General features: G+C 38.8%; 1 protein-coding gene across 2 annotated transcripts in view; it reads right to left on the bottom strand.

Moving 5' to 3' along the window:
- RGS7BP (regulator of G protein signaling 7 binding protein) overlaps positions 1–13,149 on the bottom strand; it is a gene marked incomplete at both ends in the record, with an annotated part of 115,404 nt that overhangs the window by 35,092 nt on the left and 67,163 nt on the right. The window contains one exon of one of the 2 annotated variants that reach the window (XM_082651089.1): positions 4,697–4,827. In XM_082651089.1, coding sequence (XP_082507215.1) covers positions 4,697–4,827 — 131 coding nt within the window. Of the gene's footprint in view, positions 1–4,696; positions 4,828–13,149 lie in introns of those variants that run through there. The other variant, XM_082651090.1, reaches the window with a different exon arrangement.

Raw genomic sequence — 13,149 nt, 5'->3', positions numbered from 1 at the left:
AGTTTGACATTTCTCTCTTCTTTCCCCTTTTGTGACTACATTTCCTCCACATTTTTTCTCTCTTTATATATACTGGTGGCACATTGCAGGGGAAGAACCCATCTTATCTTAGGGGGAGGAAGGGATAATGGTATACCTCAAAGGACCTGGGGACAATCTGGCTGTAAGTGATGGCAGAAGAGTGGAGCAGAGTCAGAGAGGACCCTTGAGAGAGCAAGGAGAGATGAAAATAAAGATGAAGGAGCAAGTTCACATGTGAAGGGGGGCTGCACTGGAGTGCTCTCTCTTCTCTGCTGCTTTCAGAATGGGAAGGTTGTCAAAACTGACTGACTGCAGGGAGAATGGGAGAGAGGAAAGCTGTGGTCAAAACGGCAGGATCATCAATTCTCTTAGAAGTCTGGCTTCACTTTCTGCCAATAGAGTGAATGAAACTCGTGGTTGCATTTTATCTGGTGTCAGGAAACAGGCAATAATGGTCAATATGATACATGGATTCAGTTGTGGGGAAAGACTTCCTACCTACTAACTGTTAAGAAGTGAGAGAAACTATTTTTCACTATAAACATAGAAATTAGACTTTGTCAAGTAATGGCCCAAGCTAAAACTTTAAGTGTTAAAATATGAGATTACACAATGCCTGAAATTATTCCCATCTGTCATCTTCTCCACAGTTTTTCAGAACCACACTCTGCATGGTATAATCCAATAGCCTTTATTAAATGTGGGTTTTTATCTTATATTACCATAATTTACTTTAACTTTCTTGGCCATGAAATAAGACAATCATCTTAGTACTGTTTGTCTTCATTTTTTTGGCAATAGCATGATCTTATAAAGTATAAAAGATTTCCAAGTAGATTGTACCAATCAGACTTATGAGACAGCAAAAATTCAGAAACATGGTGCATGCAAAAGTCATGAAGGTCCACTGAAGATGTTGTTAAGGACAAAGGATATTTATAATTTGCTTAATTGGGAGAGAAGGACAATCTTCATTATTAAATTCAAGCTTTCTGCAGAAAATGAGATTTAAAGTGATTTGAGGCTTATTTTTCCCAGAAACAAACCATACTCCTTGCCCCTGCGGTAACCTTGTGTGACCTTTTTCTTCAAAGAGTAAACACATGACTACTCAATACAATAGTAAAACTAAATGTGATATCCAATACTTTCTGGACTTATGGTGGCAGTCAGGGAGGTAATTAGAAATAAAAATAAATTAAGGGGCTTCCCGGGTGGCGCAGTGGTTAAGAATCTGCCTGCCAATGCAGGGGACACAGGTTGAAGCCCTGGTTTGGGAAGATCCCACATGCCACGGAGCAAGTAAGCCCATGCACCACAACTACTGAGCCTGCGGGCTCTAGAGGCTGCGTGCCACAACTATTGAGCCCGTGAGCCACAACTACTGAAGCCCATGAGCCTAGAGCCCGTGCTCCACAACAAGAGAAGCCACTGCAATGAGAAGCCTGTGCACCATAACGAAGAGTAGTGCCCGCTCGCTGCATCTAGAGAAAGCCCACATGCAGCAGTGAAGACCCAACGCAGCCAAAAATAAATAAATAAATTAAAAAAGTAAAAGTACAGAGAATTGGAAAACAATTTGGCTTCAGAATCTAATCACAACAAAAAATTGACCAGAGACTCTCATATAGAGCCCAAATAATGACTCAATTACAATTCCTGTTTTTCCTTGGTAGAAGACAAAGAGTAAAGAAGAATTGGCCAAGCTGTAATAAGAAATTAGGATGGAGAAAAAATTAGCTAACCTAAAAGTTATCAAAATACGAATTTTTACCATACCATTAAAAGAAACATACCAGAAAGAGATTCTAAGCAGAAAGAGATTTCGAGTGTTATAGACTAGAATGGGAATCACCATTCCCCTAAGACTCTGAGGACTAAACTCATCCCTCAGTATCTGTATGTGTGTAGGGGAGAATGGGGGGTTGGTTCTAGGACTTGCCGTGGACACCAAAATCCATGGCTCAAGTCCCATAGTTGGCCCTCAGTATCCGTGATTCCATATCTGTGGATTCAAACAGCCATAGATTAATCGTAAGCATAGTACGTGATCTGCGATTGGTTGAATCTGTGAGGGTCAACTCTATTTGATTTCTTGAAGGGACTGAGTGAGCTCATCTAGACAGGACCCCTTCCAGCCCAAGGCCACACTAGAGATACCACTGTTTGGATAAAGAGTATATTATCTGGCATCTTAATTCTTGGTAGACAGACTTCTGTCTAGTAGTGATAAAGAATAAAGCATACAACAAAGTTGAAAGTATGTACTTAGGTGAGTAAGAATAGCCAGGTAAGGGCTTGAAATTTTCCATTTTTATACATATGATGGGGTGATTTCCTTTTGTTTCAAAGGTAGCAAAACAGTTATCCATCTTCACTGTGTTTCAGAGTCACCTGGAGTGCCCCCAGATTCTGATTCAGTGGGTCCTGGACAGGATTCTTGAGTCTCCATGTTTATCCAGCACCCTGGATAATTTTGAAGCGCATTTTCTAAGGATTTGCACTTTAAGTAGTAATGATTTTAGAAGAATCAAATAGAAATCCATCTGGAGACTTAATTACAATGGGGAGAAATCAAAGATTCCATCAGGTATATTCTTTTTAGAGTCATACTTAGAGTGTTAGGTGCTAGAGCAGGGAGCAGAGGTTTATTATTTTTAAAGGAAGAGGCACGGAAGGACAGGGATCAGAGACGGATAGTGAAGATAGGAGGCAGTGCAGACCACATGAGCTGGTCAGTTAAGAGATGATATGTTTTTTATTTGTGTGGTCAAGACCAAATACGATAAGGAAGAACCTGGATGAGGGAATCCCTGTTACTTTTAAGCAGAGAGCTAGCAGAGAAGGGTCTTCCTTTCAAAAGTCATTTGTGAAAAGACAGAAAGTAGGAGTGGATGGCAGGGAGACCAGGTGAAAAACCAAGGAGTTAGAGTGAGACAGGGAGTGGGGGTCACATGGTGTTACGGACAATCATCAGGGGAGATTTCAGGGGCAACACGGGCATGAAATACTGCAAGCACAGCCAATGCAGACCTGGGGAAAAAAATGACCCATACCCAGTCTAGTCAACCATGATTAGAAAGAATGCAAATACTACTCTGTGTGTGTGTTCATATGTGAATGCGTGTGTGTGTGTGGGGGGGTTGATGGTGGCAGTGTATGAGAACAGAGAGGACAAACAAAGACATTGGGCCAGTGACAACTGTTTGGGTCATCAGTGTGTCTGAGTATTCAATTTTCTGATCAGGACTCCTGAGTGTCAAGGGGATAATCTCTCCAAACATGAAGTAAAGGTGGAAACCCATGAAAATTCAGCCTTTAGAAGGAAAAAAAAAGATAATATTCATGTATCGAGAAAATAATCTCTCTTTGGAGCAGCATAGCATAATTTTAGTTCTGACTTGTGCATACATGTGTATGCAAGATTTGATTTTTACAGGTACTTTATCATGTCATCTAGTTCCTCTCAAATTGCATGCTCATTTGATTTCATATCTCTTCTTTAGCTGCTTCTTCACCTGAAAGGTCTTTCTTTTTCCTTCACTGTCTGAACCCTATCCTCACAACCTAGCTCAAGTCCCACGCTTTCTAAAAGATTTTCCCTGATTATTACAGTTTACTGACCTTTTCTATCTCTGAATTTAAATCATAGACAAAGGTTACCTTCTGTGCATCCCTCTATTTCTTGATCTCAAGCACAAAATGTTTGCATTCAGGAGGCTCCCAAAAATTATTGTTCAATGAATTAGCAAAGAAAATATAGATTGAATCCTCCAGTGACAGAAACTTTTGGCTTCCTCCCCAGCATCCATTCCATTCCATTCCACCCTGTCCCTTTATGCAGTAGCCACTGGTTGGGTGGGGTTGACTCATCTCCTAGCTCCAGGAATGGGCCTTGATTGCCTAAACCAATCAGTTTAATTCCATCCCCTTGGCTACCGTGATTGGTTCAAGTGTAGACATGTGGTCTGACCTGGTCCAGTTGGAACGAAGCTCAGGACATTTGCTAGTCTATAAGGGGAGAAATTCTCTCTGTATGCATATGTGATGACTGAAACTGTTGGAATCAGTTTGCAAATGTGTGGGAAGGGCAGCTTGAGGGTAAAGTCAACTCCCCCCACCAGAAGGCAGAACATCACTCAGAATGGGAGTCAGAAGTCTGATCAAGCCATGCTGAAGCCACTGCTGCCTCTAGAGGTTTAATTCATTTAAGCCAATGTAGTCTCTTTATAGCTTAAACCAGGGAATGAGATTTTGTTTGTTGAGTTCCTCCTATTTTTAAATCTTTGGGACACAACTTATAATTTGTCGTCCTGCAACCAAATACATTTAGGGAAGTAGCAGCAATCTTGGATAGCATTTTCTGCCCTAGTAAGATCATTATATAATTTGGCTGCCCATGCTGATTCTAGCCAAAATCATGTTCACAAGTGGTAAAATAATAAATTTGAGAATTGTTTCTACCACAATTTCTATTCAAGATGGTCAATGTTCTTATGTACTTTGATAGTACTGATATAGACTTCTTTTATTCATTTATATCAAACATTTCCTGAACATTTATATCCATTCCAATTGTGTGTAGATAGACAAATGGTACATATAGGCCTTTGCAAAAGATGAGGTTTTGTTTAACATTTCTCAGTGTTTATGGCAATATATTAAATGAAGATACCTTTTCGATGAAATTGAAGAGACCCCAGCAGACATATGGATTTTAGCATCTCTGTTGTGTACATTTCTAAGCAGCATTGCAGCTGAATGTAGAGCCGACAGATTTCTGGATGGATCTCACCACCTTCTGGGCTGCAACAGAATGAAAGAGAAAAGCTGTGAACATTCTCAAGATTTCACTCATCAGCCATTTGTCTCAGCTCTGAGAGGGGAAAATGCCCACTAAAGATTTCTAAAGCCTTGGGTCTAAAATATAGGACTTCTTGCTTTCAAACCAATAACCAAGGTCACAGTTCTTACATAAGTGTCTTTCTGAATAACAGCTCTTAATATTTTTCCCCTTCAGCAGCAGATTTCTGCTAGGAGCTTAAAATCATAAATGTTTTAAGTAATTGAAAATATCAGACATTTTCAATTTAACTGTTGGAACAAACTCCCAAAATATATTTAAACCATAAGACTATCCTAGCTTGCAAGAAGAGATTAAAAACTCTTATTTTTAGAGAAACTAATGAAGAGCTATTCAGTTACCAGTTAGAAGATAGCTCTTTAGTATTAAGGCCCTAGCATAATATGGTTAGAGAGCCAAGATACAAATTATTTTTATCAGTCTTTTGTCTCAGTCTAAAGGACATCCTTTATTGTTTGCTATGGTTAATTTTTCAAAGGCTAAGTGTTTTTAGTGAAAAAATGAAAAATTTATGAAAAAAGAAAAGTAATAAAATTCTAATAATTTGGCTTAACAATCTAAGCCTAAATAAATACTGAATTTATGCTCTAAAATTTATTATAAAGTACTTGAGCCTTTCTCTATTAACTGTGGTAAAGCAAACAAATGTGAATATGATAAAACATGGAGTGATCACTTTTTAAGAGGAGAGGAATTAGTTGTTGATAGAACACTACTTTATATGCAGGTAAAATAGCATGTATTGAATAAAGCGAACTAAACAAAAGGGATACAATTTAGAGATAGATTAGAAATGAAAGAAGTCTAAAAGGGAACTCTGTCAAATGTCCTAATGTGTTATCTTTATTTTTATCTCCATTCATTTAAAATGCAGTGAAATCTGACTAAACAATGCAGCATCTGGATTTGATTCTTTTGTAAAGTGGTCAGTGGCATAATGTCAGGCGCTATTATCAGAAAAAAGATGGTGGCTTCATTTTTATTTAAGTTCTGGAATCACACTATAAAGAATTTGTATTTACATAGCACTTTACAATGATAAGTTTACATTTTGAATACTTATTTAGTAGATGAGCCAGCATTATTCAACAATATGGCTTATATAACACAGGAAAATGCAGAATTCTTTGCCTGAGTATGAATGATGCCTGCAAAGTTATCCTATGTCTTTCCTGTGTCAGAACAAAGGACCTCAAAAGAGCTTATATGCAAAATTTGGCTTTATCTGAAAAATAAGAGCCTATATTACTTTCTCATCTGTGTCTCATGGGTCCAGCCCTAGGCCAACACTGGAATCAAGTATATCTTTGGCGGAAGTCCCAGATTTTCTTGCAGAGCTTCTTCCCCCAGGTACTTTCCACCCTCAAGCTATCCTCCTGCTCGCTGGAGTTCTCCCCCATCCCTCTGCCACACACACACAACGCCTCATTATTTCATATCATCTTCAGCCTTTCAAAATGTCTCTGCGTCTGTCCCTTCCCCTCTCCTCATGGCCCTGCCAGACTCTGAAGGAATAATGGGCATCAGTGGTTCACATAATAAAAAGTGATCCTGGTATATTACTTGCTAACATTGATTTTGATAGAAAAAACTGAAGGTAATGTCCCAAAGACAGGCTAGAGGGAAAATATTTTAAAGCAGGCAGGTCTTTTCCGTGCTGCGTCATCACTTCCATCATAGCTGCTTATTTTCACCTAGGCATAACATTGGCCCTAGTGGCTCATATGCAGGTTAAAAAAAAAACTATAAAGAGTCTGTGGTATGTATTGTACATTTGATGAATGGGGCAATTAGCCAGTACAGTATCGTTCCAAACCATGGAGTATTCTTATTTTCAGAAGTACAAAATATGTGTTTTGTGGCCTAGTTCCAAAAATATGCAAACTTCATATATATATATGACATTTTATGTAATTTAAACAAATGATTACTGTATTAACAAATCTTTAGAGCCAATATATTATTTTACAGCTGGACTGTGAGAGACAAAGCAATGTATTAAGTGCTTTTGAAAAAAAGGCATGTCAGAACAGAGATTAAAATGCCTAACTCCTATCATTTCCTTGGGTGCCAGCTTCTTAATGCCTTTGTAACCAACGGAGATTCTCTAAACTGTGGAACCATTTTGCCCTTCTTACATGTTATGGGAGGAAACTGAATGGATGCTTCCAAATCAGCCTAACAAAAATTAATTGATGCTAAAGTTGCATTATAAATTTTCTGGTTAAAAAATTCTTACATATGCTCATATATTATCCTTTAACATCTTGGAAAATTGAAGTATAGAGAAAGAAAGAAACTAGTCAAACAGCAACGGGCAAGTTATCTTTTGTGTTAGCGTTTCCCAATGCCTTGACTAGGCTACATTAGCCTCAGGTCTTGTACAATTTATTTCTCCCACTTTAAGAGCTCTAAGCTGTATTACTGCTACTGATTTCTAAAAGTTCATTAAAAGAAAAATTGCTGAATGGGTTATAATACGTCTAATATGATCAGTGGGCTGAAATACATTTTTGAGAAGAATTAAGAGCATTTAGGTTATTTTTGTAACAAGTGAGCAAGAGTCAGAGCCTGGAGAATGGAGGAAAAGTCAAGAAAACAACAACGTGGAAACTTGAAACTTCCTAGGGATAAGTTATAAGGCCTAGGGGAGATTTCACATTGAAACAAAATTAGGCCTACATACTTACTCCAGGAACGGAAGCAACTTAACTTAGAGGTAACTTTACCATGTGTGACTGATGCTTAGTCTAAAATGATTTACTCTTATTAATCCAGTTGAGGTCTATGAGAGTCACCCTGAGGTGATGCTCATTTAATTCAGTGAAAGAAATTTCATAAGTTAGTGACTTAGGTGTGATTATTTATTTATTTTTCTATTAAGCAGAAGTCAGGAACTAACCTAATCATTTTGATTAATTTGAAAGCCTAAATATTAATAGAAAAACACCTTAAAAATTAACTTCGACAATATTTCAGTGATTTAGAGCTCAAGTTGAATCCAAAAACGTTTAAAATAACTGCCAAGTTATGAATCTTTCAATCAACTCTTTAAGGATGAGAAACAGGATTTAATGTCTTAATATTAGGACTTAAGAGACCTGCACTGGTGTAGTAATAGGGGGACAAGAACACAGACATTGCCTAAGTCACCCCTTGATAATGGAAATGCTCTCTAATGTGAATATTCTTTTTTTTTTTAATTCTTTTTTTTTTTTTTTTTCGGTATGCGGGTTTCTCACTGTTGTGGCGTCTCCCGTTGCGGAGCACAGGCTCCGGACGCGCAGGCTCAGCGTCCATGGCTCACGGGCCCAGCCGCTCTGCGGCGCGTGGGATCTTCCCGGACCGGGGCACGAAACCGTGTCCCCTGCATCGGCAGGCGGACTCTCAACCACTGCGCCACCAGGGAAGCCCATAATGTGAATATTCTTATTTTATAATTCAAAAGTAATATGATGAACACCCACCAGAATGACTAAAATTAAAAAGACTGACACTGCCAAATGATGATGATATGGAACAACGTCTCGTACATTGTCGGTAGGAGTTAAAATGGTACAACGCCTTTGAAAACAGTTCTGGAAGTTTCTTATAAAACTAAACATAAACCTCCCTATGACCTGGCAATTCCACTTCCAGGTATTTACCCAAGAGAAATGAAAATCTGTTCATAAAAAGATCTTTTTAAGAGTGTTCATAGTAGTTTTATTTAGAATAACTAAAAACTAGAAATAGCCTGGGTGTCTGTCAAGAGGAAAGTGGATAAAGAAACTAGAATATTGTACATCAACTATACTTCAATTAAAAAGAAAAGCAACTAGAATATTCCTACAATAGGATAATACTCAATAATTAAAAGGAGTAAACTCCTTATGCACAGAACAATACTGATGAATCTCAAACACATAATCTTGAGTGAGAAGATCCTTATACAAAAGAGTAAATACTGTATGACTCCATTTATATGAAGTTCTAGAACAGATAAAACTAATCCATAGTGATAAATATTAGAACAGTGGTGGAAAGAGTATCGACTGGGAAGGGATATGAGAGGGAACTTTCTAGTGTTAGGGTAGTATTCCATATCTAGATAAAAGTGAGTTACCTGGGTGTACACATTTGGCAAAAGTTATTGAATGGTACACTTGAGATTTGTGCATTGGATTATATGCAAATTTCATTTTTTATAAAAGAACCATAGGCAGTGATATTTCATAAAGGAAAGTACAGATGAGTTCAAAGTTTGTCCCGAAGCTTTTGCAACATGTACCTGGAAAGTATTACTTAAGTGTAAAGAAAGAAAGAGAAAATTGTAGTCAGAGAGATTTTCAGTATATTACAGAACACTTATTCCTTAATTTTGTATTAAGATTTTTAAAGCATGTTTCACACGGAAGTTGTTGTTAAGATGACTTTAAATTAAGTTATAAGCACTTTTCTTTTACATATTGTATTTCCTCTCCTTTATCCTTTTCAACCCTTTCAATTGAGGCATAATAAATAAATGAAATTTAAAAAAAAGAACCATAGGCAAATATTGAACTCCACTCAAAGATAAGCATGCTGAACTCTTTAGGTGTAAAGTGTCCTGATGTCTGCAACTTCAGAAAAAAAATACAGATTGCGGAGGGATAGAGGGATGAATATACAGATAGATGTGTGGTAAAGCAAGTATAACTTGGCATAAATTGAACAAAACAACTGGGAAGCTTTATGACTAGTAAGGTCAAGTTCGGGGGTTAGCCTACTGGGGATTTTGGTTATGAAATGCCTTGGCCCTGCATCTGTCTGCTCTTTTGCCAAGCTTGCCAGACTTGGTGTTTTGCGCAGCTGCTAATAGCTTCTTGAAAACCAGCAAAATGTTTGTTATTTTGAAAGTCTGTCCCTAATGCAGTGGTTTATATATTTAGATGAAGGCAGAAAGACATAATAAAAGGAAAATGGGTTCCGGAGTCAGAAAACTTAGCTCTAAATATAGACTTTGCTGTGTAGAATTGTGATTGTAGGAAAACCACGTTAAGTTCTCCAAGACTCACTTTCCTCAGCTGTGAAATAGGCATAACAACTATTCACGACCAAAGTATCTCAAGGTTGGTGCAAGGATCAAATGAGATCATGTATGGGAAAACAAGTAAAAACTGTGAAGGATTGTTAGAATTTGGCTGTAATCCATCTAAATACATCAAAGTTGTGTATAATCTTATACACAAGCCTTATGGTTGTGTATAATCTTTAGTATTAAAACTTCTCTGCCATTCTAAAACATTGTTTACAGCTACCATACATGGAGCTGAAGGAGACTTTGGTTAAATAAACATACCCTTAGGCTGAGAAAGAAAGGTGTGACCCCATTGACAACCACTCAGCATTTCACAGACTTTGGTGATGACAGATAAAACACTTGGGGGTTGTCAGCTAGCAGAGATGGAAACCAGAACTCCTGTTGCAGAAAATATATCCAAGTCGTTCTTCTCAGAACCACCTCTGTTGGCTGTTAAGCCAAATGGCAAGGAAAGACTCAGGGAACCAAATGGGATGAGGGAAAGGGATGATATTCTTTGCTTTATTTTTCAGAGCAAATAGCTGGGGAGGAAAGGGATTAACTGACCTACCCTAGGATAGTGATCTCCGGGATATCTCTTCAAATACCCCCAGTGGTTTCCTCTCAGATAGATTCCACTTATACAAGGATATATCCTAATTCTGCGCCAAATTCAGTGAAGGCTTCAGAGCCCAGCCTTCATACGGTTTCATGAAGGAGATTTCTCAAGGAGGCTCCATGAGTTTACATAATCAGTGAATAGTCAGAGGGCAGAGAGGGCACAAGTGTGTGTGTCTGTGTGTGCATGTGCGTGTGTGAGACCCAGTTATTAGTTTAGGTTTCAAATTCTTAAAATGTAATTACAGGGTCTCTGCAAGTTCATAAACACAGAACAGATGGCAGGTACCTACTAAATGACTATACTCTTTCATAACAAAATAAGCCCTGCAATAGATAGAGGAGATCAGTTAAGCAGAAGAACAGAAACAAGATATTTTTCAAGGTATCTTTATATAATAATAGTTGACTCTTTTGTCTCCAATTTTCTCATAATCTTCCTTTTAGTGAATTTTTATGAAACTTGTGTTTTAAGTGGCAACCTCCTGTATTTTCTTCACAGAGAGTCATAGCAAGTTTGGCTCCCCCAGGAGCCTTTGAAGAAGTAATTGCAGTAATCCCCTCACTTCACCGCATGTCAGTTTCATGGGAACATATGGCTTGGTGACTTTCCTGGCCACTGAACACGAGTCTGGATCAAATTCTGCCTTGGTGCTATTCGGGTTCAGTCAGAAATGAAACTTGACTTTTAACAGCAGAGTAAAACCTGTAGTGCAACAGAATTATCTTTTGGTAGCTACTTTGCATACCTTTTGCAAAGCAACAGGCCTCAGAGGGGCCACACCTTTTATGATTTAGGACTGTATTCTGGTCTTCATCTCCCTGTTGTTTTGGTCTGCCCTCTGGCAGGATCTTTGACATTTCCCCATGACCCAGTTGAGAAGTTGATAAATAATGGGTAACATCACCAAGCACCTTGTTCATTTTTTTTTCCTGTTTAAAGAGTAAAACCGGGCTTCCCTGGTGGCGCAGTGGTTGAGGGTGTGCCTGCCGATGCAGGGGGCGCGGGTTCGTGCCCAGGTCCGGGAGGATCCCGCGTGTCGCGGGGCGGCTGGGCCCGTGAGCCATGGCCACTGAGCCTGCGCGTCCGGAGCCTGTGCTCCGCAACGGGAGAGGCCACGGCAGTGAGAGGCCCGCGTACCGCAAAAAAAAAAAAAAAAAAAAAAAAAAGTAAAACCTATATTTAAACGTATTTAAGCACTTTCAAAAAAATCAATAGTCATCAGTTTCCTGACATTGTGATACTTACAATGAAATAAGACTAAAAATATTACTATTGAATTGTAAATCATCTTTTATTCATCTTAAATGTTACTGTTTAAGGCATTACTGAGGAGAGCTGGGAGCAGGTGGTGACCTTTGTGATGCTGAAGAGCCTTTTTGGGCATATCCCAGGGCATCTGAGGTTGAAGGAGTTAATGGGCTGAACATCATAACTTTTTTTCTTGCTACCTGAAACTCATGCTTATTGATCAGGAGAAAACTAACATTTACAAGGCACTATTCCTTCCATTTCCAGAATAAAATATCTTATTCTGTCTTGGCTTCTTCTCCCAACCTTCCATCCTTTTTGGCTTGAGGGTCTTTTGGCCTTTGCATCTTTCCCTCTGATTTTCTCAATGTTTTTCTCTTTATGGTCTCTGGTTGGGACTTCTGTGGGGTCTGCAAACAGCTCTTTAAGCCTTGGCTCTCCAGGTCTTGTGATTCTTACAGTTAGCAGATGGAAGCCTGTGGCTGGTGGAGTCTTTGCTGAGATGACAAGTCAGCACCATGGGTTACATGGTGACAGCCAGCCCTATCCCACTGACTGTAGCTAGGATCAGTTTATTTTTAAGTATACAAGTATACACATATTTACATTTATATTTAAATTAAAGAAGTATATATATATGTTTCCACATTTTAATGAGAAAATATTATTTTGCATCAAAAATCAAGATTTTCAACCTCTGATGCTTATTGTTTTCACCTGGTAGCAATGATCTTCAAAGATCAGTTATCATTCAGTGATCATGTGTTACACTGGAAAGAATTCAGCTCATTAATTTTCATTATATTCAAAGTCTGGGTCATTAATTGCAGCAACTAGTTAATTCCTGCTTTTATCCACTGGAATTTTAGGGTTCAACATATTAAACTGTTGGTTTATCTAAATGGCATTTAGCTCCTCATTCTTTTTTTTTTTTTTTTTTTTGCGGTACGCGGGCCTCTCACTGTTGTGGCCTCTCCCGTTGCGGAACACCGGCTCCAGACGCGCAGGCTCAGCGGCCATGGCTCACGGGCCCAGCCGCTCCGCGGCATGTGGGATCTTCCCGGACTGGGGCACGAACCCGCGTCCCCTGCATCGGCAGGCGAACTCTCAACCACTGCGCCACCAGGGAAGCCGTAGCTCCTCATTCTTCACTTGATCTTAGCGAAAAGGCCGAGAAGCGATTAGCTCCTCATTCTTAATTATGTCATTAAGCTAGGTGATGCTATATTTTTCTTTAGCTAAAGCTATAGGCTTCATGAATATTGCCAGAACAATGACATGACTTTAAAACAACCTGAGGTAACTGGGCTGACCAAATTTAACTTATTCAATTAATCCAAAAGAGAGTTTCTG

Source organism: Grampus griseus, assembly GCF_964374135.1.
Source record: "Grampus griseus genome assembly, chromosome: 3".
Classification (NCBI taxonomy): domain Eukaryota; kingdom Metazoa; phylum Chordata; class Mammalia; order Artiodactyla; family Delphinidae; genus Grampus; species Grampus griseus.
Note: the sequence above shows the minus strand (reverse complement) of the source record. Positions and strands in the feature narration are given on the sequence as shown.